Source organism: Ruditapes philippinarum, unplaced genomic scaffold, assembly GCF_026571515.1.
Source record: "Ruditapes philippinarum isolate M1 unplaced genomic scaffold, ASM2657151v2 ctg3707_1_1_1_1, whole genome shotgun sequence".
NCBI classification, from domain to species: domain Eukaryota; kingdom Metazoa; phylum Mollusca; class Bivalvia; order Venerida; family Veneridae; genus Ruditapes; species Ruditapes philippinarum.
The window spans coordinates 82,644-108,007 of NW_026862631.1; the positions used below are offsets into that span (position 1 = coordinate 82,644).

The window sequence follows — 25,364 nt, forward strand, 5'->3', positions numbered from 1 at the left end:
ATAATAATAATAATAATAATAATAATAATAATAATAATAATAATAATAATAATAATAATAATAATAGATAAATTTGAGAGTTGATCTGTGTTAATTAATTAATGTAACCAAAGTAAGTGACAAACATTTAATTTTGGGAAAAAATCATTTATTTGTTACAATATCAAATAAAATATCTACTCCAAAACCGGATAAGACCGGACAATAAACGTGTGATACTATTCGCCATCCCGGTCAAAATATACCGGGAGAGACCGGGAATTACCGATAAAGGAGACCGGCGAATAGTACTCCCTAAAATTGCCACATCAATAACGATCTTCAAGGATCGTAATAAAATATAACACTTTAATAGTTTTTAAAATTGACCAATTTCTAACAAGTTATCCTACTGTTATACTTTTACGTGAAAATAGACATTGGTCCTCTCTCCGATTTCTATCGCTTGTGTAATGAATGATTAATTCCCAGTGCCCGTAAAGATAGCTTCAATTAGGGTTACGATACCCGTGCGTATAGTTTCGGCCGCTTATATCCAGCTTTTATCGGTCTTTTTGACAGCAGTCGTGTATGGTGTAAACACCCGAGAAGAAAACTCGACCGAATCTCATGTTTAATCAGTAATATTTATATTTTTTGGTGTTCCTCAACACCTAGCAAAATTCCGTCGTCAACGGAATCAAAAATTCAGGGGTCGGTGACGTCCAAACAGGTAAATTACGCTGTTGAATGACTTAGATAATTAAGAAAACTGTCCGACATGATCACGAATGTACCCACGTGATCATTCTTTATTTGCGTTAGAAGCTGTATTTAACCATAAATATGAAATTGATTTAAGACAGAGTCAAAATTGGCAATAAATAGAGAAAAATTATTCTTATAAATGCTGTTAAATAAATTGAAAATTCAGAAATTGAGCATGGTAAAGGTACTGTTCAGTCTGTTGTTGTTGTTGTATTCACTTTGAACTTTGACATTATTTTGTCATACGAGTGGGATTATCCGTGAAATGATTATCCAGGGTCTTTCAAATTCTATTTGTTTCTAATAGAAATTCTATTTTAAAGATTCTGGATTATCATTTTATGAACTATTTTGGGTTATTTTAATTTTTTTTTATAAGAAAAACGAAAATATTTAAATGTTTTATCATATGGTAAGAATTTAGTCCAACTAATATGTACTCTAACTCTGTATTATCAGCACAACTCTATTGCCTATGTACTGTCAGTATTTTGTCATGTGCGATCAAATATATGCTGAAGTAAAAAATATTTGACCTCATTCAATAAAAAATGTAATGATTAGTTTAATTTGTTCTGCTTTGTTAATACAAACATCAATTAAATTTAGTACAGACATACAGAAAATGATAAGTACGCTGATAATTACGGAGTCCCATGGTAAGACTTGTCAAGAGACATGGAGATAATGTAACTGTTTGACATTATGAAAAAAGTCTGAAATGGGTCAAACCGTTCAGGTCGAATTTAATAAGGCAAGGTGAAACCTGTAATGAATCCTACTAGTGGAAGGTGAAATACCCAGCAATTTATTTTTATTTAAACAACCAGAAATTTGAGCATTTTGGATTAGATTTGAAGCCTTACAAAGTTATCAAAATTATCTTTGGGAGATGTCTATTACACTCGCGAGAGGGGTTGGCAGTACTCAGAGATAGATAGATGTGGCAAAGATTTGGCTGGGCATTCAAGTATCTTGATTAAAATAAAAGTCTACATAAGTATGAAGTTTTATTGTTCCTGTGGTTTTACATTGACTCTCCAAAAAAAAAACTCTGAAAATATTGACAATTTACAGTACAATAAGTCAAGTAATCTAGGTACAAATATCATAAATATTTTTAAACATATTCTGATTAAACTCTTGCCTCCTAAAATGATTCTTACACACCCTTACCCGGCATACAATCTAGAAAATCTTGATACATTTTTAACATGGGACACTTTAAATTTTTGTACCTGATACAGTTTACCAAAATTACTCTCTCTCTTTTTGTATAGTTGCCTGGATGTTGAAAATGTATTTTGATATTATCATCACAATATTTTGGTTGTATCGGGATAAAGTATCATGATACTTATATTTAAACAATATGAATTCCATTTGTAATGTTCAAGTCTTTCTTAGTTAGTATCCACCTGTACCATAGTTCGTTTTAAGATGTTTTTATTCTGTTGTAACATCTAAGTGACTAAATCTTGACTCAAACTTTAAATCTCAAAATGAATATTTTATTTATTCATCATTTTTCTGACTTCAGTTATGTCATTAAGTAATGAACATTTATCATTTACAAGGCACTGAAATTATGTAGTACTAACCAAAAATTTAAAAAAATGTATTCCCAGATGTTCATGGATAAAGCAATATTGTATCACAATACTGTATAATTTGGGAGAAAATTATGATTCAGCAATATGTTGTAACATTATCAGTTCTCTGTTTTACCTTTAATTCTTGAAAAGACCATTAATAGATAGGTGACTTCCAGCAGTGTGTACCTATGTCTGTAAACACACAGTTACTCAGCACTGCTAGTGTCTTCTAAGCATTATCATGCAGTGGATGTGCAATGTATACATGCTATGTTACACAATAAAGAAAATTGATTTTTATATATGGTTGGGAATAAAAGAAATAACCGTTTTAGCTTAAATAGATTTTCATCATATTGTTTGCTTAAATCTGTATACAGGTAGTATTATTGATGAACCCTTACATGGGCCTCATATGGCTGTTTTTTAACACGTAAGGACTGGAACCTCAATGTTTTCACGGTCACATTTTGACAACACACAAATCCTACCATTTAACCTTAATCATGAAGGGAGTTTTGACTTCTGTACAGTTTTTTAAACTCCGCCTACTTTCAGGCAGTACCAACCATATTTGGACATGCATAACTTCTACAAAAGATTTCATATTGCATACATGTTGATTTGTTGTGAAATTCATTTTAGCTGGAAGTTTATTGTCACCAAGCCAGTGAAAATTATACATGTAGATATAATCCACAATCCCACAAATGGTAGTGTTAGGATATTTGAAGTGAAGTGTAGTCAAATCCAAAGATAAAATTGCAATACAGGGGCATACATTTACATGAGTCTTTAGCATGATTTATACATGTCTTGTTTACAGAAATACCTTTTAGTAATCAAGTCCATATATTTTATGCATGCATGATTTTGATATTGATTGGTCTCTGTGATCAGCTGTTACATAAGAAATAACATTATTATGTAGGAAATGTATAATATAATTATATCCATTTTGAGTAGAATAATGCATGTTCCAAGTTAAAATGTGCAGGAATATAATCATGAGGCCAATAGGCCTAAGTGATTTATGACGAAGCGTTTGAACAATATTAAAAGCATGCATCATTATACTATAATGCAAGAAAAAGTTGATCTCTTTAGTACTAACTTCCATTCTTACATGTTGATAAAAAAGAGGATTGATAAAAATATGTTGAACTACATTGAGCATAGAAGTATTTTCCTCACGTCATATCTGATGTCATATGGCGTGTAAGCATTCATTTTTTATGCTGTGAGTATATTGCATAATAATGCACTTGATTGCTCTTTCTGTGTTTGTGAAGCGTGTTAGAATGTGTTTTATCATGTTTCCTATTAAAATTCAGAATTACATGGAACTACATTTAGCCTATGAACTATGCAGGATTGAGCAAGTTCACTGTTACATTTAACTTTATTTGTAATGAAAGACATTGTGTATTCTATTTTGCATGATAAGAAATACAATATAATATTTCTGTAAGTGTAAAACTACAAAATACCTTTTTATGGTATTGTACAGTATTCTGACATTTATATTTAATTACCAGTCTAGCTTGTTAACCTCAATGTCTGGTAACCTACACACAATCATGTTTGATATGCATGCATTTTACTGTCAAGGTATGGATATATAACATGATATGACTTCACCAGTATGCGACATTCACTTAATGTTGGGGGGGGGGGGTAATTAATTTGATGTTCCTTGTTCTGTTACATAACATTTGTATATTTCATGGGCTGTTCGACGCAGCATTCCCAATTTTACTACCACAATTTTGAAAAAGAAATTGTTCTAAAAATAGAAATGACTTAATTATGTCAATAATGAAAATATAACTAACATCAGTGTAAACATTTTTATTTCACAATAATGTATTTACATGCTATCATTCCTGCCGCCACATTCGGTGATTTAAGCTTAAAATTGCCATTTTTATAGAGGCACAGGCTCACTTGCAAATCCATACAGTTACAGTGTCACTAGCACAATTTTGTATTTTGATATCATAATCCCCTAATCTTAGAATGGACTGCTCCAAATTCAAAGCAGTGCATATTCATCATATAGTTACAGTTGTAAATATTGGTTAAAACATTGTAATAAATCCTGCTGATTTGTATTCATATTGTAGTAGTTAGCTTTATTTAGAAAAGGTTACAAGGTCCAGTACTATTGTATAATAGTAAACATTACATGTATATATGATCATAAATCAATTGTTGAACTTTGTTCTGAACTTAAGATAATATACAAATCTGTATGTTTTCAAACAGAATACAATTTACAATTGTAAAATTTGAGGATTATTCATAATTTTAGGACAGTGTAATGTGTAATTGAATAGAAACCTGATTTATTTATTATATACAAATTCACAATTACTGATGTGTTTGCAGTAAAAACCACTTAACTAAGCTTCCTAAATAGGGCCAGGCCAGAGCCTGCACGGCCATCCAGTCTGACAAAGGCTTTAAACTATTGGCTATTCCATTTAATGTATAGTCTATAGAACCTGAAATCCCTTTTTTTTTCACAATAGACAATCCCTATTTTGAAGCTGGACAAGTCCAAAATTCAGCTGGGAAAGGTTAAATACTCCTAAATGTTTCATAATCCTCTTAATTTTGATAAAAGTTTCAATTCAAGATTTTGATCTCTTGGCTTTATTTATTTGCTTTACCATACCAGGGTATGTAAGCAGATTTTAACCCTACCATCATGAGATTGTCACATGTAGAGGTCAAGAAGAAGGCCAATTTTTCATTAGATTTATATCAATGAGAGGTCATGACCTATTTAAATTTGTCATGAATGAAATTTATGGTGTTACCCTTGACTTGAGTGGCAATCCTGATAAACTGTACTTTATGTGCATTACTACAGCCTAGCCAGTTTCGATTGTCATTCATTTGTAAATTTTCATGTCACAGCAGATGGTTTAGTGTAGTATGCAATATAAGTTAGTGTGTTGTGCGCCAAATTAATGTCCTGTCCCATTGGTTTTTTTTTTCAATAAATAGAAGTCTTGAAGGCCCAATTTACAAAACTATTAGAATTTCTCAGTTTATCTATGAAAGTTCCCTGAAATTGTGAAGATATCGGCTTACCAGTTAAAAAATTTTAGTCATACAGTACAATGTATATATTATATGGGGTTTTTTTTTGGATTTTTTTTTTTTTATCAATTAAAAGAAATAGATTTATATTTTGTGAATAAAAATAGAATTATATGACGTGTTTGGTAAATTTTCCCAATTTTTTTTTAAGACACTTTTATTATATTGAACTGCGTCATTGTTGAGAACAATTAACATACACAAAAGACTGATTTTTGTCAGGCTTGACTTAAATAACTAAATACGTTGTTTTATAAACATTTTCTTTTACCTCAGGATTTTTCTGTAAAATAAGGCCTGTCAATTGAGAGGTCACTTACAGTTAAATCTGTTTTTATAAACATTTTCTTTTGAAATTTGTTCCCTATTTCAACTTGCTTTATTTGCATGAAATTCGCTGCGATGCAAATGCTTTTATGGGTCATTTGGGCAAGAAGAACATAAAAAAAAAGGGTTTGAGTGGCCAATGATGAATTCTTAGGCATTTGTCCAAGAGTAAAAGTTTTTTGATAACAGACAGACAGACAAATTGACAGATGGAAATCAATATATATTATGCACTCCTGATCCATAGATTTAATGGAGCATTGAATTTCATTGACGTATGAAAACAAGTGCACCAGGTTTTAAAAATAAAAATTACCTATTTGGATGAAGTCATGTGAATTATATTTACTGATGATGCAATGATAAGATAGCTTGTATGTTGGAGTGTGTTGCATTTTCAAGAATTTTGCTCAACTATCCATTTGGAGTATCATATGTGTGGCTTCGATGATTTATTGGTGGGATATATTTAATTAGTGTTTTAATTTATAGATATGTGTTTTTTATATACATGTACATGTATATAATATAGTCAAACTTTGTTTGATTGAACTCGGAGGTCCTGTTTAAATTTGTTTGAGAATTCAGTAGTTCAAGGCAACCGAGGTTGAACTATAATTATGTATTATACGATCAAAGTTTACTTAGAACATAGGTCTGAAGGTTTTCCAGCTTACACTAGGCAAATGATAAATAATTGTGTACATAATTGTTTGTATATCAGTTCGTCAAATATGTCATTTTTTCTAAATATTTAGAGTTTTTTTAGAAAAAATACATACACCTGTGTCCGGTACACTGTGTAAAGCTATATTCATGCATATTGTAATTGGTTGTGTTCAAACTTGTTGAAAAATGTTCAATATATATTTTTATGTTTACATGTATTATGGGATGAAGATATTAAATCAAACTATGAATTTCTAAAAGATCAAAACAAATCATTTTACCATAGTATAAAATAAACACGAATGAGTGTCCTTCTATAAACAGACAACAACACGGTTACAATACGTGTTCATTACATGAACATTTACCGGGTAATCGTAATTTTTTTGACTTGTGCACATTCCTCTTATTTTGTAAAGTATTTTCTTTCTATCATTACAAAAGACAGCAAAAAACAATATTATCATTACATACAAATCGGTTACAGCACCTCTAATTTTGTATCAATTAACCTTAAATGTCATTATCAGGATCACGAGGTTCTAAGAACATGTGACGCCCCCTGCCACTAATTAAGAAATTCACAATATTGTAATAGGTAATACCAAAATGCTGATTAAAGTATGTTTTACTTTCAGGGCGGAAGGTTGGTATTCTTCACACAAATCCCAGAGGGGTTCCTTCCATTAGGAAAGCTTAACTTCAACGCAGATCCGCCCTGGGATCCCAGCTAACGTCGGTCAACAGCAAGTGTTCTCAAAGGCCAGGTATGTAAACATTTTATCTATCTCAGTAAAGAACTGTTCATTAGTCAGGAAGAAACTGTTAGTAACAGGTAGTACAGTTTGTAGAGCTGCATTATAACCTTGCATTAAGGGTCTCTGGTTTGAGTTCAGGATGGGCTGTACATTTTTCTCACCTGTGTAAGATTAATTTGATAAAGAAAATGACATTTTTCAAAAAATGTATTTAAAACTCGTGTTTTAATAACATGAAGAAATTATGCAGTCAGCTATTTTTTAATTACATACCTGTTAATTATCATAAGTGACAAATATTATTTCTTATATACTATAGTATGCAGCTTTAACACTGACGTACTTGGCCGATTGCTTAAGATTAATTATTTTTAATTTGTTCTATTAAATGATACAATTTAGAATTATGTAAATATATAAATGGAGCCTTTATAAAGTTTACAATTTTTCAGTCGTTAAAAGGATTTTTTTTTTATCTTACCACATTTTTTCACCTTTGGCTCTTTTTGTTTTAGCAAAAAAAATCTATTTTTGGTCTCTGACTCAATACATTTTTTAAAACTTTGTAGGAATTTCTTTTATATTGTATATAGGAAAGATTTTGAAGAAAAAATGTTTTGGGTTGGCAGTTAAATAGAATGTAGGTAGGGAGACCTAAAACAGATTTTTGTTTTGTTTTACCTGCATTGTAATGTAACAAATAATGTACTAAAGATTAAACCTTTACAGTTTTCTTGCTCAGGATTTATTTTTTTATCTTTATTTCAGAGTGCTTATATATCCAATCATTTCTGACTCAACTTTCTACTCTAATTTTTGACAAAAATGAAGACATATATTGGAAATCAGTGTTCAGTAGAGTTACTCCCCTTTAGTAAACCAACTCCAACCATTGTGGTGGAGCAAGTGGCTCTGTTTGAAAGAGAGGTAAGAGAATCTTCTGAAATAACTGAAGGTATAGCAAAATATATAATGAACATAAAACATAGTAGACTAGATTTAGCTGAGAGAAATGTTAGTCTGTTAAACATTATGAATATAGCTGTGCTGCTTCATGAAATATGAAATATGCAAATTTCTCGTACATCTGTTTCTAAAAATAGAAACTGTCTAAAAATAGAAATTGTTGCTTGCTATGATGATTTATCCAAATAGGTTGCCAGATTTAAGAATTGAGAGGTTCACTTCAATGCTTTGATACTCAAGTCTTCCAAAGTGCTGTCATTTGAGTCCCTGTATTAAAAAAGGGCTTAAAACTGGGGGAAAACATCGGTCCTTACATTAGGTTATTCTTTAAAACTTAGGTATTTCAATTTTTCTGACAACATGCCTGAAAATCAGAACGATGAAAGGGTAATGGTTAAGTTCATAGTTTACATATTTTCAATAAACAGACTATTTAGTACTAAAATCACTAAAAAATATTTCCTCAAGTAGAAACATTGTAAAATATGTTAATTATCTCATAATATCTGTTTTTAAAAGTGATACAGCAGTCAAAATAAAAGTCCTTAAAATTTTATCATTATGATGTTTTAAGAAACATAAGCATTGGTAACAACAATAAATGTCTGTGACAAAAATGTGCTTGAAAAATGGGAAAATACACTTAAAAGGTGCTTAAAAATTGGAAAACCTGCTTGAAAAGTGCTTGAAAATTAGAAGGCAAGGGCTATATTGCAAACAACTGTTTATATACAGTAATATGACCTGTCAGGAATATTTATAACAAATTTATAATAAAGCATCAGTGATTTTTCTCACTTTAGTGGGAAAAGGCCTTATCCTCTTAATTTTGGAAAAAAATCATTGCTAAAATTGCTAATTTGGGAAGTAAAAAAGCTGGTTTAAGTTCATATTTTTGGGAAAACTGCATGATTTTAAAGACGATTTCAATCAGGAAGAGTCCTTTTATCGGAATCTGTAGGAAAATTACTGAGCATATTTCTTATTTTAAGAGAAAAAAGCGAAATATGTCTTAATAAATTGACAGCATAAGTGTTTATAAACGTCAAGATTATCCAGTCAAAAGCGACGTTTCAAATATGCAATTTTATAAAAATTCTTTCTTCATTATGCCATTTCGTGTATCTTAGTTCTTGCATTAGGAGATCTGATTTCATAAGTCCCTTACACGGGTGTTATATGTTTAAAAAAAAAAAATTTGAAACTTTTGTTCATTATAACAATGAGGTCTTAAATTGCTTTCTTTATTCATTTAGGACCGAGATGATACCTTCATTATCTGTGACCTTGGTGATATCATTAACAAGTACCAGCAATGGGGACTGATGTTGCCACGTGTTAAACCATTCTATGGTATGGTAGCACTGCTTTGTAAATTGGTTTTAAATAGTTATTGGTTTAAAGATTGTATTTGAATCTATTCGTAATAGTTTTTAAGATAATGGGTAAAAGTTTTTAGGATTATTCCTGAATTTCAGGGATAAATTTAAACTCGAAAGAGCAATCGTTTCCAATTTAGATCTTTATTTATTTAGCACTTCATGTTTAAATATTCTATTTTCACCTTACATGTAGATCACATTTCAGAAATATAGTGTATAGCTAGATGAGGGGAAATTTTTTTATTTTATTGAACACAAATTTTTAGCTCGACTATACGAAGTATATGGAGAGCTGTCCTACTCGCCCCGGCGTCCGCGTCCAGATTTTAGATTAAAGTTTTGGTGCAGTAAAATATTTTTCACTATAACTTTGTCATTTCTTAAGGTATCAACTTCAAACTTCAAATATATGTTCCTTATCATCAACCACATCTTATGTGACAAGGTTCATAACTCTAGCACCAATATTTTCAGATTTATCTCCCTTTGAACTTAGAATTTTCCTTAAAAAATACTATTTTTTACTGATACTTCTTTATTCCTTAAGGGATCAACCTCATACTTCAAATATATGTACCTTATCATCATCCCCATCTTATGTGACAAGGTTCATAACTCTAGCACCAATATTTTCAGATTTATCTCCCCTTGAACTTAGAATTTTCCTCAAAAAATACTATTTCTTACTGTTTCTTCTTTATTTCTTAAGGGATCAACTTCATACTTCAAATATATTTACGTTATCATCATCCACATCTTATGTGACAAGGTTCATAACTCTAGCACCAATATTGCAAGAATTATCTCCCCATAAACTTAGATTTTTTTACTAGAAAAATGTTATTTTTTATTATAACTTTTTTATTTTTAAAGGTATCTACCTCAAACTTCAAATACTTATTCCTTATCATCAATTACATTTTATGTGACAATGTTCATAACTCTAGCACCAATATTTTCAGATTTATCTTCCCTTGAACTTAGAATTTTCCTAAAAAAATACTATTTCTTACTGTTTCTTCTTTATTTCTTAAGGGATCAACCTCATACTTCAAATATATTTACGTTATCATCATCCCCATCTTATGTGACAAGGTTCATAACTCTAGCACCAATATTTTCAGATTTATCTCCCTTTGAACTTAGATTTATTTACTAGAAAAATGTTATTTTTTATTTTAACTTTTTTATTTTTAAAGGTATCTACCTCAAACTTCAAATACTTATTCCTTATCATCAATTACATTTTATGTGACAATGTTCATAACTCTTGAAGCAATATTTACAGATTTATCTCTCTTTGAACTTAGGATTTTCTTTAAGAAATATAATAACTTCTTTATTTTTTAAGGTATCTACTTCAAACTTCAAATATATATTTCTTATCATTACACAAATGTTGTGTGGCAAGGCCCATAACTCTAGCATGACTATTTCTAGAATTATTCCTGATCAATTATTATTGATCTTGGAATTTATGTTAACAAATGTTATTTTTTTACTGTAACTTAATACATAATTATACATAATTGATTTTTCTTTCATAGTTTTGTCCTCCTTACTGCGTCCAGTATTTCATTAGTCGAGCTTCGCTGTCTCCTGTGACAGCTCTTGTTATTGAACAATTTTAATGTATTTCAGGGTCTTGGTGCAGAGGGTCGTAATTCATATGAAATAAAGAAGGAGTTAAGACCCTTTCACACCAATCTGTTAACATAGTGATTAGCCTTTGGAAGTTTGCTATCAGTATACAGCCAGGCTGGTTTACACATTTGTGCAATTATGATAGAAACAATATTGATGCATCATCAATAATTTTCTGTCGATCGCTAATCAATATACTTTAAAAAAAGAGATAATTTTAAGTAATTGATTAAATGTCTAGAAATTATGAAAACTCACCTATAACATATACAGAAGCAGGTGTTCATGTCCAATGCTAATGGGAATATTTCACAGCATTGCAATGGGCATTTATAATAGAACATAGCATATTATGATAAAAGAAGATACGATGCCCCGTTATCTTAAATGCAGTATGATGTAATTTGGCCAAAAAAATGGCTAAAAAAATAAAAATAAATAACCTATTGTTATATAATTACACGGCCAATACTTAGCAAAGACTTTATCTATCAAGCCAATTTTCACTTCCTTAGGTCAAAATGTTTCAAAATGGATTTTACTTGACAAGAAATATGAAATCTTCCATTTAAGAAAGCTTTCCAGCTGGCTAAGGAAAGGTTGCTGGTTTTATTTGACTACCTGCTAGTTACTGAAATGTTGCACAGAGTAGCACAAGAGGTCTTCATCCACCAGTAATGCTGGAAAGTACCCATATGACCTTAATAAGTGTCTAGTGTGACTTTAAACTCAACAAAATGAATTACATGACATATTCACAACATACTTTCTTAATCATAAGTATCTATCATTTGGTTTTTTTGGGGGTTTTTTTCAGCCGTAAAATGCAATGACGATTACGCTGTATTGAAAGTTTTGGCTGACTGTGGCGCCAACTTTGACTGCGCTAGCAAGGTAAATTTTAGCTTGCTTAAGTTCCCTCTGTGGTGCATTATCTGTGTTTTGGTCAGTTACTACTCATTTTTTGCCATTTTTGTGAGACTTTGGTAGATATGGTTGTGTCATTTCCCCATTTTTTCAAAATTCTTTTTTAAGACATTTTTAGCTCACCTGTCACAGAGTGACAGGGTGAGCTTTTGTGATCGCTTTTCGTCCGGCGTCCGTCCGGCGTCCGTCCGTAAACTTTTACTTTAAATGACATCTCCTCATAAACCACTAAGCCAATTTCATCCAAACTTCACAGGAATGTTCCTTTGGTGGTCACCTTTAAAAATTGTTCAAAGAATTTAATTCCATGCAGAACTCTGGTTGCCATGGCAACCGAAAGAAAAAACTTTAAATATCTTCTTTTAAAAAACCATTAGAGCTAGAGCTTAGATATTTGGCATGAAACATCTTCTAGTGAGTGTCTACCATGTTTGTTCAATTAAAAGCCCTGGGGTCAAAATTGGCCCCGCCCCGGGGGGGTCATTGATTTTCCCTATATGCATATAGTAAAAACTTAAAAAATCTTCTTTTAAAGAACTCAAAGAGCTATGGCTAAGATATTTAGCATCAAACATGTTCTAATAGGTGTCTACCAAGTTTGTTCAAATAAAAGCCCTGGGGTCAAAATTGGCACCGCCCCGGGGGTCATTGATTTTCCTTATATGTGTATAGCAAAAACTTAAAAAATCTTCTTTGAAAAAACCCAAATAGCTAGAGTTAAGATATTAAGCATGAAACATCTTTTAGTGAGTGTCTACAAAGTTTGTTCAAATAAAAGACCTGGGGTCAAAATTGGCCCCGCCCCGGGGGTCATTGATTTTCTTTATATGTGTATAGCAAAAACTTAAAATCTTCTTTGAAAAAACCCAAATAGCTAGAGTTTAGATATTAAGCATGAAACATCTTCTAGTAAGTGTCTACAAAGTTTGTTCAAATAAAAGCCCTGGGGTAAAAACTGGCCCGGCCCCAGGGGTGTCATTGTTTTTAACTATATGTGTATAGTAAAAACTATCTTCTTTTAAAAAGCCCAATGAGCTAGAGCTTAGATGTTTAGCATGAAACATCTTCTTATGGGTGTCTACCAAGTTTGTGCAAATAAAAGCCCTTGGGTTAAATTGGCCCTGCAAGGTTGGGGGGATGGTTGGGGGGGCTATATACAGGTGATCGACCTCAGGGCCATCATGGCCCTCTTGTTTGAATGATTAAATTACATTTTTATCTCAAAGAAAAACAGTTTCAGCATTAGTGGAGACAGACAATTGGGAATTTTATGCTTCTCAGAGGCATTCCCAATGCCAAAATTTATGATTATTTTCCAGATTGAGACCCATAAATTTCCCAACTGGGAAAATAATCAAAAATTTTTGCATTTGAAATGCCTCCGTCTGATAGTAAGTATCAATTGGAACATCTCAGCTATTATCAATAATGACCTCGTACTTAATTAATACAGATTGAAAGTAGTTCTATCATTTGGTTTTTAGATGGGGTGTAATCATATATTGACATCCAAAGGAAAATAAATTCTAAATTTATGATTAAATTAATGTCTGACAATAATAACCAATTTTAAAATGCTCACTGATGTACAATTATAACCAAATCTAAATTAACATCAACAGGTAGACATTTTGTACTTTCGGTTTCTATAACCATAATGATAAGTAAATTTGTAAATTTACTGAATTTAGGTGGACTTTTACTGGTATAAATTTAGTCTTCATCTCCTAGCATTGAATTACTCTTTGTTTATGTACATGCTTAGTTTCTTAGCATAGGTTAGACAGAAATACAGTATCTGGTCTATGTATTCTTACTATTGTATCCGAAGTTTGACAAAAAGAACTGAGAAGATGCGATTGAGTAACTATAAAAGAAAGATGTGTTCTTAATTTTACTGTAGGGCAAGTCTCTGTAAATTTGGGGATTCAAGGGATATGTAGTTGAATAATAAAATGAAACACATGATGTCACTGAAGATGTTACAAAGCTCAATTCAATATGAAACATTAAAGTATAACTTCAATGTTCTAGGCTGAAATCCAGAAGGTTCTGAAACTTGGAGTTTCGCCCACACGTATTGTGTATGCCAACCCATGTAAGCAGTCATCCATGTTAAAATATGCGGCAAAGAAGGATGTGGCTATGATGACATTTGATAATGAGGCAGAGCTTCATAAAGTGAAAGCTCTTTACCCCAATGCCAAGTAAGTACAGTCAGTGCCCTCATAAATATATATGATTTTCTCCTTTAAAAAATAAGATCCAGTAAATTTAAATGATCACAGAGTGATTTAGTGAATAACAAACAGTGCAGAATAAGACAGCAGGGATGACTTCTCTATAAAATCAGAGTAGAGTCAGGCCAGTATGCACATCCAAACCGTGAGCGAGTGGTTATGTTCATTAACTTAAAACCACTTGCCACTCTTGAGCGGCGCGAGCATCTTTGGATTCTTTTATGTGTGAAAACTATCCAGCTAGCTTAAAAAAAACGTCAGTTGTTCTACTCAAGTGTGCGTTTGTGCCTGAAATAATTCACAGAGTGGCACGTGATATCTTTCTCCATCAGTAAAGCTGAAAAGCCGCCTATAACTTATATTGTGTTGGTGCAAGGTAAGACCCAAATAAAAACAAAAAACATCCAAGCATTCTGATCCAAGTTCTTTACTGTTGGCAAACCAACTCTGAATTTTCATTTTGATTTCCCCTTAATTAATAATGGAAAGTTCCAGAAATTGAAAGCTGGACAAGTTCATTTAAGAAATTTTGGCAGTTAAATAAAGGTTAATTTTAGCTTTAGATTTACAATGGACATGTCAAGTTTTGAGCATGGAGATTGATTTACACAGATTGAGCAGAATAAAGGATCATTAGTGCCATTATGGATAACTTTGACATATCAAATTTACCATAGGTAAAACACCAAATTAATCAGTCTTTTTCCTTCTACAGGTTGGTGCTGAGAATTCTGCCTCCCAGTAATTTCAAGGTACAGTGTGAACTGGGTATCAAGTTTGGATGCCACCCATCCAAGGCTCTTCCTCTTCTCCAAACAGCTCAGGCTCTTGGGCTCAATGTCATGGGCATCAGGTAAAATATTGTCATTTATTATTATGTTTCCTTATTACCATATACAGTTAAACTTCGTTCGCTCGAACTCGGATCGCTCGAATACCTCCCTTCGCTCGAACTCATCGCCCAGTCCCGGCAAAATTCCTATATAATATATACTGTTCTACCTCGGATCGCTCGAACACCCATCGCTCGAACTCTCGAACCTGATCTCCGGTCCCTTCGGCAGAAATATAGTGTAAATCACACCTATTCGGTCGAACTCAAACAGACAACAAAAGTTGCGGGTCGACATGTTCTAAATAATTGACAGTCGGCGACACATGTTTTTAACACCTCGTGATCGTGACAAAGGCAATTATGGTTAATTGATACAAAATAAAAGGTGTTTTACCGATTTGTTTGTTATGATACAATTGTTAATTTGCAGTCTTTAGTAACGATAAAAAGAAAGTAACTCCTGAAATGCCAAAAGTAAATAAATAAGTAAATGACGTTTACCCGTACGGCTTTAATTACAACCGTGGTTCATGTAACGTGAATTGTAACAGTGTAATCTATTAATAGAATGATACTTGAACGTGTGTTTATTTTAGTAAATGACTACAAATAGATCCTGCTGTAAAATGTTGTTTTTTAATATTTTATCGATTCGTTGTTTAAAATAAAATTCATCCCATAATAAACTTGAACACTGTTCACAGTTTAGATAATGATCGCCCGATCGAACTCAACCAATTACAATATGCATGAATATAGATTAAGACCGTGCACCGTTAATAGTGTTTTCAATAGGATAATAATTCTTAATACGAAGTATTCGACAAACAGATGTATCATTTGACCGATATAAGCTGGAAAACCTTATATTAAGCCTATGTTCTATGTAATTATTGTTCAACCTCGGTTCGCTCGAACTACCGATCGCTCGAACAAATTTGCACAGGCCCTCCGAGTTTGAGCGAACGAAGTTCGACTGTATTGTAGTGTCAGCAAAACCCGAGAAGTCAATGAATTGTCTGTAACACCCTGTATTACAAATATCAAGAATGTGTGTACTAGATTATCATATCTTTAACATTGTTTTCAGTTTACATGTAGACAAGATATACATATCTTTAACATTGTTTTCAGTTTACATGTAGACAAGATATTCATATCTTCCACATTGTTTTCAGTTTACATGTAGACAAGATATACATATCTTCCACATTGTTTTCAGTTTACATGTAGACAAGATATACATATCTTTAACATTGTTTTCAGTTTACATGTAGACAAGATATTCATATCTTTAACATTGTTTTCAGTTTACATGTAGACTATATTTTCATATCTTCTACATTGTTTTCAGTTTACATGTAGACACAGTTTACATGTATACAAGATATTTATATCTTTAACATTGTTTTCAGTTTCCATGTAGGCAGTGGTTGTGCTGAGGCGGAAGCCTTCTCAGTGGCCATTCAGCAGGCTCGGGAAGTATTTGACCTTGCAGCTGACATGGGCTTCAACATGACACTGCTTGACATTGGTGGTGGTTACCCAGGACAAGAAGATGCTCCCGTCACTTTCCAAGAGGTAGAGTATAGACATTTACATTATGTCATAACAGTTGTGTTAAAAGCAACACGTCTCCAGTTATTTGTAAATTTTAATGAAAACTTAAAAATTGTTCTATTAATGAGTAAGAATGTTGTCAAGTGTACAAATTAAGTAATCAATGATTACTGCCTGGAGGTTATCAAACTTTTCTGAGCTCTGACTCAAATCTCAGGATTTTCATTGGTCAATGTAGATTCTGTGCCTTTTTCTGACCAATCAAATGGCTGAGATTTTGAGTTTAAGATAAGATTTCTTTATAACCTCTGATTCGAAAAACCTGTATAGCCCATATAAATATATTTAAATGATATTTTAATTTGTAATTTCATTTCTTTATTCAGATAGCTAATGTAGTGAACATGGCATTAGACAAGTACTTCCCTGAAGAGGAAGGCGTGGAAATCATTGCCGAGCCAGGTCGCTACATGGTTGCCTCAGCATTCACCCTCGGTGTCAATATCATCGCTAAACGTGTTGTAGCCAGGGACCAACATGGTGAAAGTAGGTCATGACTTATCAGTCTCTAACCCTTAACATGCTGAATTAGTATAAAAGATTTATATTGCTTGGAACAGTCCATTTGAAAATTGAAAGATTTCATTATCAGAATGCAACTATTTACCTATCAACAGTAATTAACCTGGTCCCCGTGGACGGTTGTTTAGACTGGCCTGGCTCTATACTTTTAGTAATGGCTGATCACTTTTGGTACCGCAGGTTAAGTGTTATAAACTTCTGAGGTTCTATTTTACTGCTTTTTTGCATGTTTTGAACATATTTAATAAAAACTGACTTAAATGAGTTTATTTTGACCCCAGAAGTCTGTGGATGGGGCATAAACTTGCAGATAAGTCCTTCTGCAATCATGTCACACTTTAATGTTTCTCATTTACTTCTATTAATGGATTAATAATTATTTGATGTGCTAGAATTTCTATGAAATCTCAATTGATGTATTAGTTGTGGATTCTTCAGAGGTTGGCATTAGCAGTGTATATATATACTATCCTTGCGACTTAAATGTAATTTAAGGTAACCCCCATGTGGCTGAGGCGTTGCTTTTACAGGTTGAAGCATCAGAATTGCAGCCACCGTTTAACCATGCGTGATCGTAAAGACAAATAAATGGGTTGGAATTACTGAAGTCTCTCCAGTACGTGGACTGGTCTTGATTCCTGGTGTTGCTTTAAGTTTGTAACACCCTACGGTAGCCGAAATCATCTCTCCTGTTTTGGCACCATATGACCTAAGATGTAAAATAAAAGAAATAACTTATTGGTTACAAGTTTTTATAAATTTTTGTACAAATGATACATTATAGATGGAGAGCTGATGGATGCCCCAAGCATGTGTGATGAGCCAGCTATCATGTACTATGTTAATGATGGGGTGTATGGGTCATTTAATTGTATCCTGTTCGACCATCAAACTGTCGTAGCCAACACCCTCAAAGTAAGTGTTGAATTCCAGAGCTTTTTTTTTTTGCTAAGCAGTTTGTAAACCTTTTCGACGAGGTATGTGCATACATATTGTCAGATGTTTTAGATGAAATGATAATCATTCCAGAATGAATTAAGAAATTTAAGATATTTAACAACTGAGTTGAGGTTGAGAAAAACAGAAAGACAAAAAAAAAATGTCTTTAAATGCTTAGAGCACAAATGTTTATATGATTTTATTGTACGAATGTACTATTTGTTACTGTGCTCGAAAGTAACAAACATTTTTCAAGGGAGGTAATATGATCAAGATTTGTTTGCTAAAAAGGTAGACAAGTCTAGACTTTCATGCATTCTGACCTGGATTTATACTGTTTGTAGTTCATGACAGTCTGGCGGGCATTGGTTAACCTTTTTGTTAGGGTCCATTTTCTCAAAAAACTATAAAAGCTATTGACTTCAAACTTGGTATATATGACGCTGCTATATAAGACGCTGCTATTTCAAAAGGGCAGATAAACCTAAAATTATTTTATGCAAAGTGATGTCCCTTTTTCAACTTAAATTTGTAGCCTTGGTTACCCTTTTTATATGCCCGAAAGAATTTCGGGCATATTATGTTATACCCCCTGGCGTCCGTCTGTCCGTCCGTCCGTACGTCCGTCCGTCCGTCTGTTAGCAATTTGGTTTCCGGAGCATAACTTAAGTTCCATTTGGCCCACAGTATTCAAACTTCATAGGATGATTGCCCATATATTGGGTAAAGACCCCTATTGATTTTGGGGTCACAAGGTCAAAGGTCAAGGTCCACTATTAGCTAAATACTGAAAATGGTTTCCGGAGCATAACTTAAGTTCCATTTGACCCACAGTATTCAAAACTTCATAGGATGATTGCTTATATTAAGTAGAAGACCCTATTAATTTTGGGGTCACAAGGTCAAAGGTCAAGGTCACTAGAAGCTTAATACTGAAAATGGTTTCTGGACCATAACTTAAGTTCAATTTGGCCCACAGTATTCAAACTTCATAGGGTGATTGCCCATATTGGGTAGAAGACCCCTATTGATTTTGGGGGTCACAAGGTCAAGGTCAAGGTCACTATTAGCGAAATACTGAAAATGGTTTCCGGAGCATAACTTAAGTTCCATTTGGCCTACAGTATTCAAACTTCATAGGATGATTGTCCATATTGGGTAAAAAAACCCTATTGATTTTAGGGTCACAAGGTTAAAGGTCAAGGTCACTATTAGCTTAATACGTAAAATGGTTTCCGAAGCATAACTTAAGTTCCATTTTACCCACAGTATTCAAACTTCATAGGATGATTGTCCATATTGGGTAGAAGACCCCTATTGATTTTGAGGTCACAAGGTCAAAGATCAAGAGATTACTATCACCTTTAAACTGGAAACAGTTTTCGCTCAATAACTCAAGTATTAATCGAACTACAGCTGTAAAATTTTATAGGATTAACAGCTTTATACCCCTGACGTCTTGGTGTCCATCCGTTATAGCATTTTTACTTACAAGATAACAACTTGATTGTGGTGCTTTGAAAACAGCAACTGTATATATACATGAATGTTCTTCAGCTATAAAGGAGGATTGGTTTTTGAAGGAGGTAATACTGTATTTAATTCCCATGTCTTCCTCACTAAAAGAAAGAGTACTTTCGGGCATATAATGCTCCGCCTAGCGGTGCTCTTGTTGTTTAATTATTTTCCCAGAAACTATCAAAGTAATGTGCCTTAAACTTGTTCAGTTTCAAATTAAGATGGCATGGCAGAAGGGCAGATGGTCCATAAATTTATTTCAGCTAAGTGATGCAATTTCTTGCCGGATTTTCATCTGCACTGTCTTATTAACCTAACTCTATTTATGTATTTGAAACATAGTCTACAGAGGATGACATGACCTACGAGAGTAGTATATGGGGCCCGACATGCGACGGTATAGACTGCATCCTTCAGTCAGTGCAGCTACCAATGCACGACATCGGGGAGTGGCTCTATTTCTGCGACATGGGGGCCTACACAGTGGCAGCTGCTTCGAGTTTTAATGGTATGCAGGGACCAGCTAAAGTCTACTACTGCCTTGAAGAGAAATGGTAAACATACATAATGATGATATTTTTTTTAATTTTTAGCTCGACTATTCGATAAGAATAAGTAGAGCTATTGCAGTCACCCGAGCGTCGGCGTCGGCGTAACCACTTATGTTAAAGTTTTTGTAATAGTTCAAATATTTTCAAAGTCCATTGACATATGGCTTTGAAACTTTGCACACTTGTTCACCATCATGACCCCAACCTGTAGACAGGAGGAGGTAACTCTATCAAGCATTTTGACAGAATTATGCCCCTTTTTCGACTTAGAATTTACGTTAAAAGTTTTTGTAATAGTTCAAATATTTTCAAAGTCCATAGACATATGGCTTTGAAACTTTGCACACTTGTTCACCATCATGACCCCAACCTGTAGACAGGAGGAGGTAACTCTATCAAGCATTTTGACAGAATTATGCCCCTTTTTCGACTTAGAATTTACGTTAAAGTTTTTGTAATAGTTCAAATATTTTCAAAGTCCATAGACTTATAGGCTTTGAAAACTTTGCACACTTGTTCACCATCATGACCCCAACCTGTAGACAGGAGGAGGTAACTCTATCAAGCATTTTGACAGAATTATGCCCCTTTTTCGACTTAGAATTTACGTTAAAGTTTTTGTAATAGTTCAAATATTTTCAAAGTCCATAGACTTATGGCTTTGAAACTTTGCACACTTGTTCACCATCATGACCCCAACCTGTAGACAGGAGGAGGTAACTCTATTAAGCATTTTGACAGAATTATGCCCCTTTTTCAACTTAGAATTTACGTTAAAGTTTTTGTAATAGTTCAAATATTTTCAAAGTCCATTGATATATGGCTTTGAAACTTTGCACACTTGTTCACCATCATGACCCCAACCTGTAAACAGGAGGAGGTAACTGTATCAGGCATTTTTTTACTATCAAGCACGAAGAATAGTCAAGCGTTGCTGTCCTACCGACAGCTCTTGTTACTATTAGAATTTGATGATATTGTGCATAGTTTATGGTCTGTGTGTCTTAAATTAATAAGTATTACTTTTTAACCAGGTTTTCCGAAGGAAAAAACTGGTTATTAGATTGAGGTATGTCGGCGGGCTGATGGGCGGGCAGACGGGCGGGCGTTAACAATTTCTTCTGTGCGCAACTCCTTCTACATTTCTCAACGGATTTTGACCAAACTTTCACAGAAGCTTTGTCATCAAGTGCCCTGGCGCATATTGTCGGGGTTTTGCAATTGGATAATATTTGACCTAATTACTGCCCTTTGTTTTTTTTCCCTATATACATGTAGAATATATAGTAAACAATTTCTTCTTTGCGCAACTCCTCCTACATTTCTCAACGGATTTTGACCAAACTTTCACAGAAGCTTTGTCACCAATTGCCCTGGGGCATATTGTCGGGGTTTTGTGATTGGATAATATTTGACCTAATTATGGCCCTTTTTTTTTTTTTCCTTATACTTAATATATAGTGAACAATTTCTATCGTGCGCAACTTCTCCTACATTTCTCAACGGATTTTGACCAAACTTTCACAGAAGCTTTGTTATCAAGTGCCCTGGCGCATATTGTCGGGGTTTTGTGATTGGATAATATTTGACCTTATTATGGCCCTTTGATCTTTTTTCCTTATACAGAATTATCAATATATAGTGAACAAATTCTTCTGTGCTGAACTCGTCCTACATTTTTCAACGGATTTTGTTCAAACTTTCACAGAAGCTTTGTCATCAAGTGCCCTGGCACATTTTGTCGGAGTTTTGTGATTGGATAATTTTTTACCTAATTATGGCCCTTTGTTTTTTTTCCTTATACAGAATATATAGTGAACACTACTCAGTGGCAATTCCTCCTACATTATTCATGTTTTACATTGCACATAGTTACATTCTTTGTTGCTTGTATTTGTATTTCAAATACAACATATTTATCTACAATGGTGATAATTGAAAACCTGGTTTCATGGCATTGCCATGTTTCTTGTTCAATAAATGATTAACATTGCTAGACTCTAACTATTGCTAGTGTCCAACTTTCACAAAGCAATATTTTGACATACATATGTGAAGGTTTACTATTAATAATTTTGGAATTATTTTGACTGAATCAGTTTTCTCACCAAATTGAAGTAAATGAAGATAGAAAATGCAGTGGTAAAATTTTTTTTATTTTTTTTTTGGTTGTATTTTTTATTAATTGTGTTATTATTCAAATTGCAGGAATGAAGTGTATACAGATTTGCACACAAAGGCCTCAGGTGGCATTCCCATACATAAGGTGCCACCCATGAAGACCGGGCACAGTGTGCATGACCCATGCGTCCCATCCCTCTTTGAAGACATGCTACCTTCCTCGTTTAATGAGGGCTTCGTCGTTGGTGACATGGCAGACCATTGACTTATTTGCACTGAATTCACATGATATGGCTTCATATTTAGTCGAAGATGTTTTTATTTCTTTACTCTTTCCCTTTAGATGTGTATGTTTCAGATGCTATAAGATAAAAAAAGTGTTTCATTTTCAAAATCCATTACCATAAAAAACACCAAATATTAGATGTGAAGTCCCATGTAATTTTCTATCTACTATACATACATTTTGGTAGTAATATTTCAAGTTTCAATTTAAATGTTTCGTATGTTTTTAATTAAAAGATTGGCTCACTAAAACACCATATGAGTCAAATGTATTATAACTTAAAGTTAAAGCTAACATCTCAAAAACTAAAATTTAAGAATTTAAACCATGTAAAGAAGAACCATTTGAGATGTGCTTGTTAAAAATTAAAAAAAAAATAAAAAAAAAGCAAACCAAGAATTATCCTTGTTTATGGTAAAAGGATTTCACCATATCTTTTTACTAGTAAACTACTAAGTGAGTCATTATTTCATCCATGTTTAGATTTTAGAACTATTTTGGGATTTGTATTTGAATTTCATTTTTCTTGGGTAATATATAATGCACAAATTTTACATATAAAATACTTGCTTATTTGAAAATAGACATTTTACATTTTTTACATTTTAAAAAGATACATGGAAGATCTCCAGTGTGATTATATATCACAATATTTACAACGTCTATATTATTTCACCTTTTAGCACTTTTTCTACCCCTATCTCTAGGGAAATCTTTCAGAACAGAATGGATATATAAGTGCTGAGAACACTTGCTGAATTAACCTGGCCTTGTGCATTTTTTTTTTTAGCTGTTTAGTATTTTTCATTTTACTTTTTTCTTCTTCATTAAAATAGTATGTACTGCTGCTGTTGTCCAATAAAATATACTGGGTATGATTGTGTTTTGTTTGTGTTTTATAAACTCACTATAGCACATTGTGAGCTATTGTAGTGAATCGATTGTACGTGATTAACATTTTCCTTTTAACAACTTTGCTCCTCATGAACGTCTAGGCCATTTGTTTTATGCCCCCACAATGTGGGAGCATATAGCGTTGCACTTGTCCGTCAGTCCATACGTCCCGAAATATTGTGAATGCAACTCCTCTTAAACCGGATGGCAGATTTGGGATGAACAACCTTAATGTGTAGATGGTAGTAAAGGAAGGAATTTTTGCTGCGACAAAATTTAACAGAATTATGGCCCTTTGTTGATTTTTTCACTATATACTATGTAAAATTTTGTGAACGCAACTCCTCTGAAACTGGTTGGCAGATTTTGCTTAAACTTACAGGGATGAACAACCTTAATGTGTAAATGGTAGTAAAGGAAGGAATTTTTGCTGCGACCAAATTTAACAGAATTATGGCCCTTTGTTGATTTTTTCACTATATACTAGGTAGAAATTTTGTGAAGGCAACTCCTCTTAAACCGGATGGCAGATTTTGCTTAAACTTACAGGGATGAATAACCTTAAGGTGTAGATGGTAGTAAAGGAAGGAATTTTCGCTGCGACCAAATTTTACAGAATTATGGCCCTTTGATGATTTTTTCACTATATACTATGTAGAAATTTTGTGAATGCAACTCTTCTTAAACCGGATGGCAGATTTTGCTTAAACTTCCAGGGATGAACAACCTTAATGTGTAGATGGCACAAAGGAAGGAATTTTTGCTGCAACCAAATTTAACAGAATTATGGCCCTTTGTTGATTTTTATGCCCCCACAAAGTGGGAGCATAGAGCGTTGCACTTGTCCGTCCGTCTGTCCGTACGTCTGTCTGTCCGTACGTCCCGAAATCTTGTGAACGCCACTCCTCTTGAACCGGATGGCAGATTTTGCTTAAACTTACAGTGATGAACAACCTTAATGTGTAGATGGTAGTAAAGGAAGGAATTTTCGCTGCGACCAAATTTAACAGAATTATGGCCCTTTGTTGATTTTTTCACAATATACTATGTAGAAATTTTGTGAACGCAACTCCTCTTAAACCGGATGGCAGATTTTGCTTAAACTTACAGGAAAGAACAACCTTAATGTGTAAATGGTAGTAAAGGAAGGAATTTTTGCTGCGACCAAATTAAACAAAATTATGGCCCTTTGTTGATTTTTTCACTATATACCATATAGAAATTTTGTGAACGCAACTCCTCTTAAACCCGATGGCAGATTTTGCTTAAACTTACAGGGAAGAACAACCTTCATGTATAGATGGTAGTAAAGTAAGGAATTTTTGCTGCAATCAAATTTAACAGAATTATGGCCCTTTGTTAATTTTTTCACAATATACCATAAAGAAATTTTGTGAACGCAACTCCTCTTAAACCGGATGGCAGATTTTGCTTAAACTTACAGGGAAGAACAACCTTAATGTGTAGATGGTAGTAAAGTAAGGAATTTTTGCTGCAATCAAATTTAACAGAATTATGGCCCTTTGTTAATTTTTTCACTATATACCATAAAGAAATTTGTGAAAGCAACTCCTCTTAAACCGGATGGCAGATTTTGCTTAAACTTCCAGGGATGAACATTCTTAATGTGTAGATGGTAGTAAAGGAAGGAATTTTTGCTGTGACCAAATTTTACAGAATTATGGCCCTTTGTTGATTTTTATTTTTCAACT

The 25,364-nt window shown here is 33.2% G+C and overlaps 1 protein-coding gene across 2 annotated transcripts; it reads left to right on the forward strand.

Moving 5' to 3' along the window:
* Window positions 1–527: 527 nt before the first annotated feature.
* LOC132719644 (ornithine decarboxylase 1-like) lies at window positions 528–23,633 on the forward strand. Of its 2 annotated transcripts, none has more exons than XM_060703444.1 (12): window positions 528–712; window positions 7,088–7,216; window positions 7,976–8,134; window positions 9,430–9,526; window positions 12,017–12,093; window positions 14,161–14,333; window positions 15,082–15,219; window positions 16,617–16,782; window positions 17,148–17,307; window positions 18,128–18,258; window positions 20,143–20,354; window positions 22,560–23,633. In XM_060703444.1, the coding sequence occupies exons 3-12, from the start codon at window positions 8,033–8,035 to the stop codon at window positions 22,735–22,737; spliced, it is 1,434 nt and encodes a 477-aa protein (XP_060559427.1). In that variant the 5' UTR covers window positions 528–712; window positions 7,088–7,216; window positions 7,976–8,032; the 3' UTR covers window positions 22,738–23,633. The 2 variants fall into 2 exon arrangements, with proteins under 2 accessions (XP_060559427.1, XP_060559428.1); XM_060703445.1 differs by lacking the exon at window positions 528–712 and adding an exon at window positions 6,125–6,238.
* The last annotated feature ends 1,731 nt before the right edge of the window (window positions 23,634–25,364 follow it).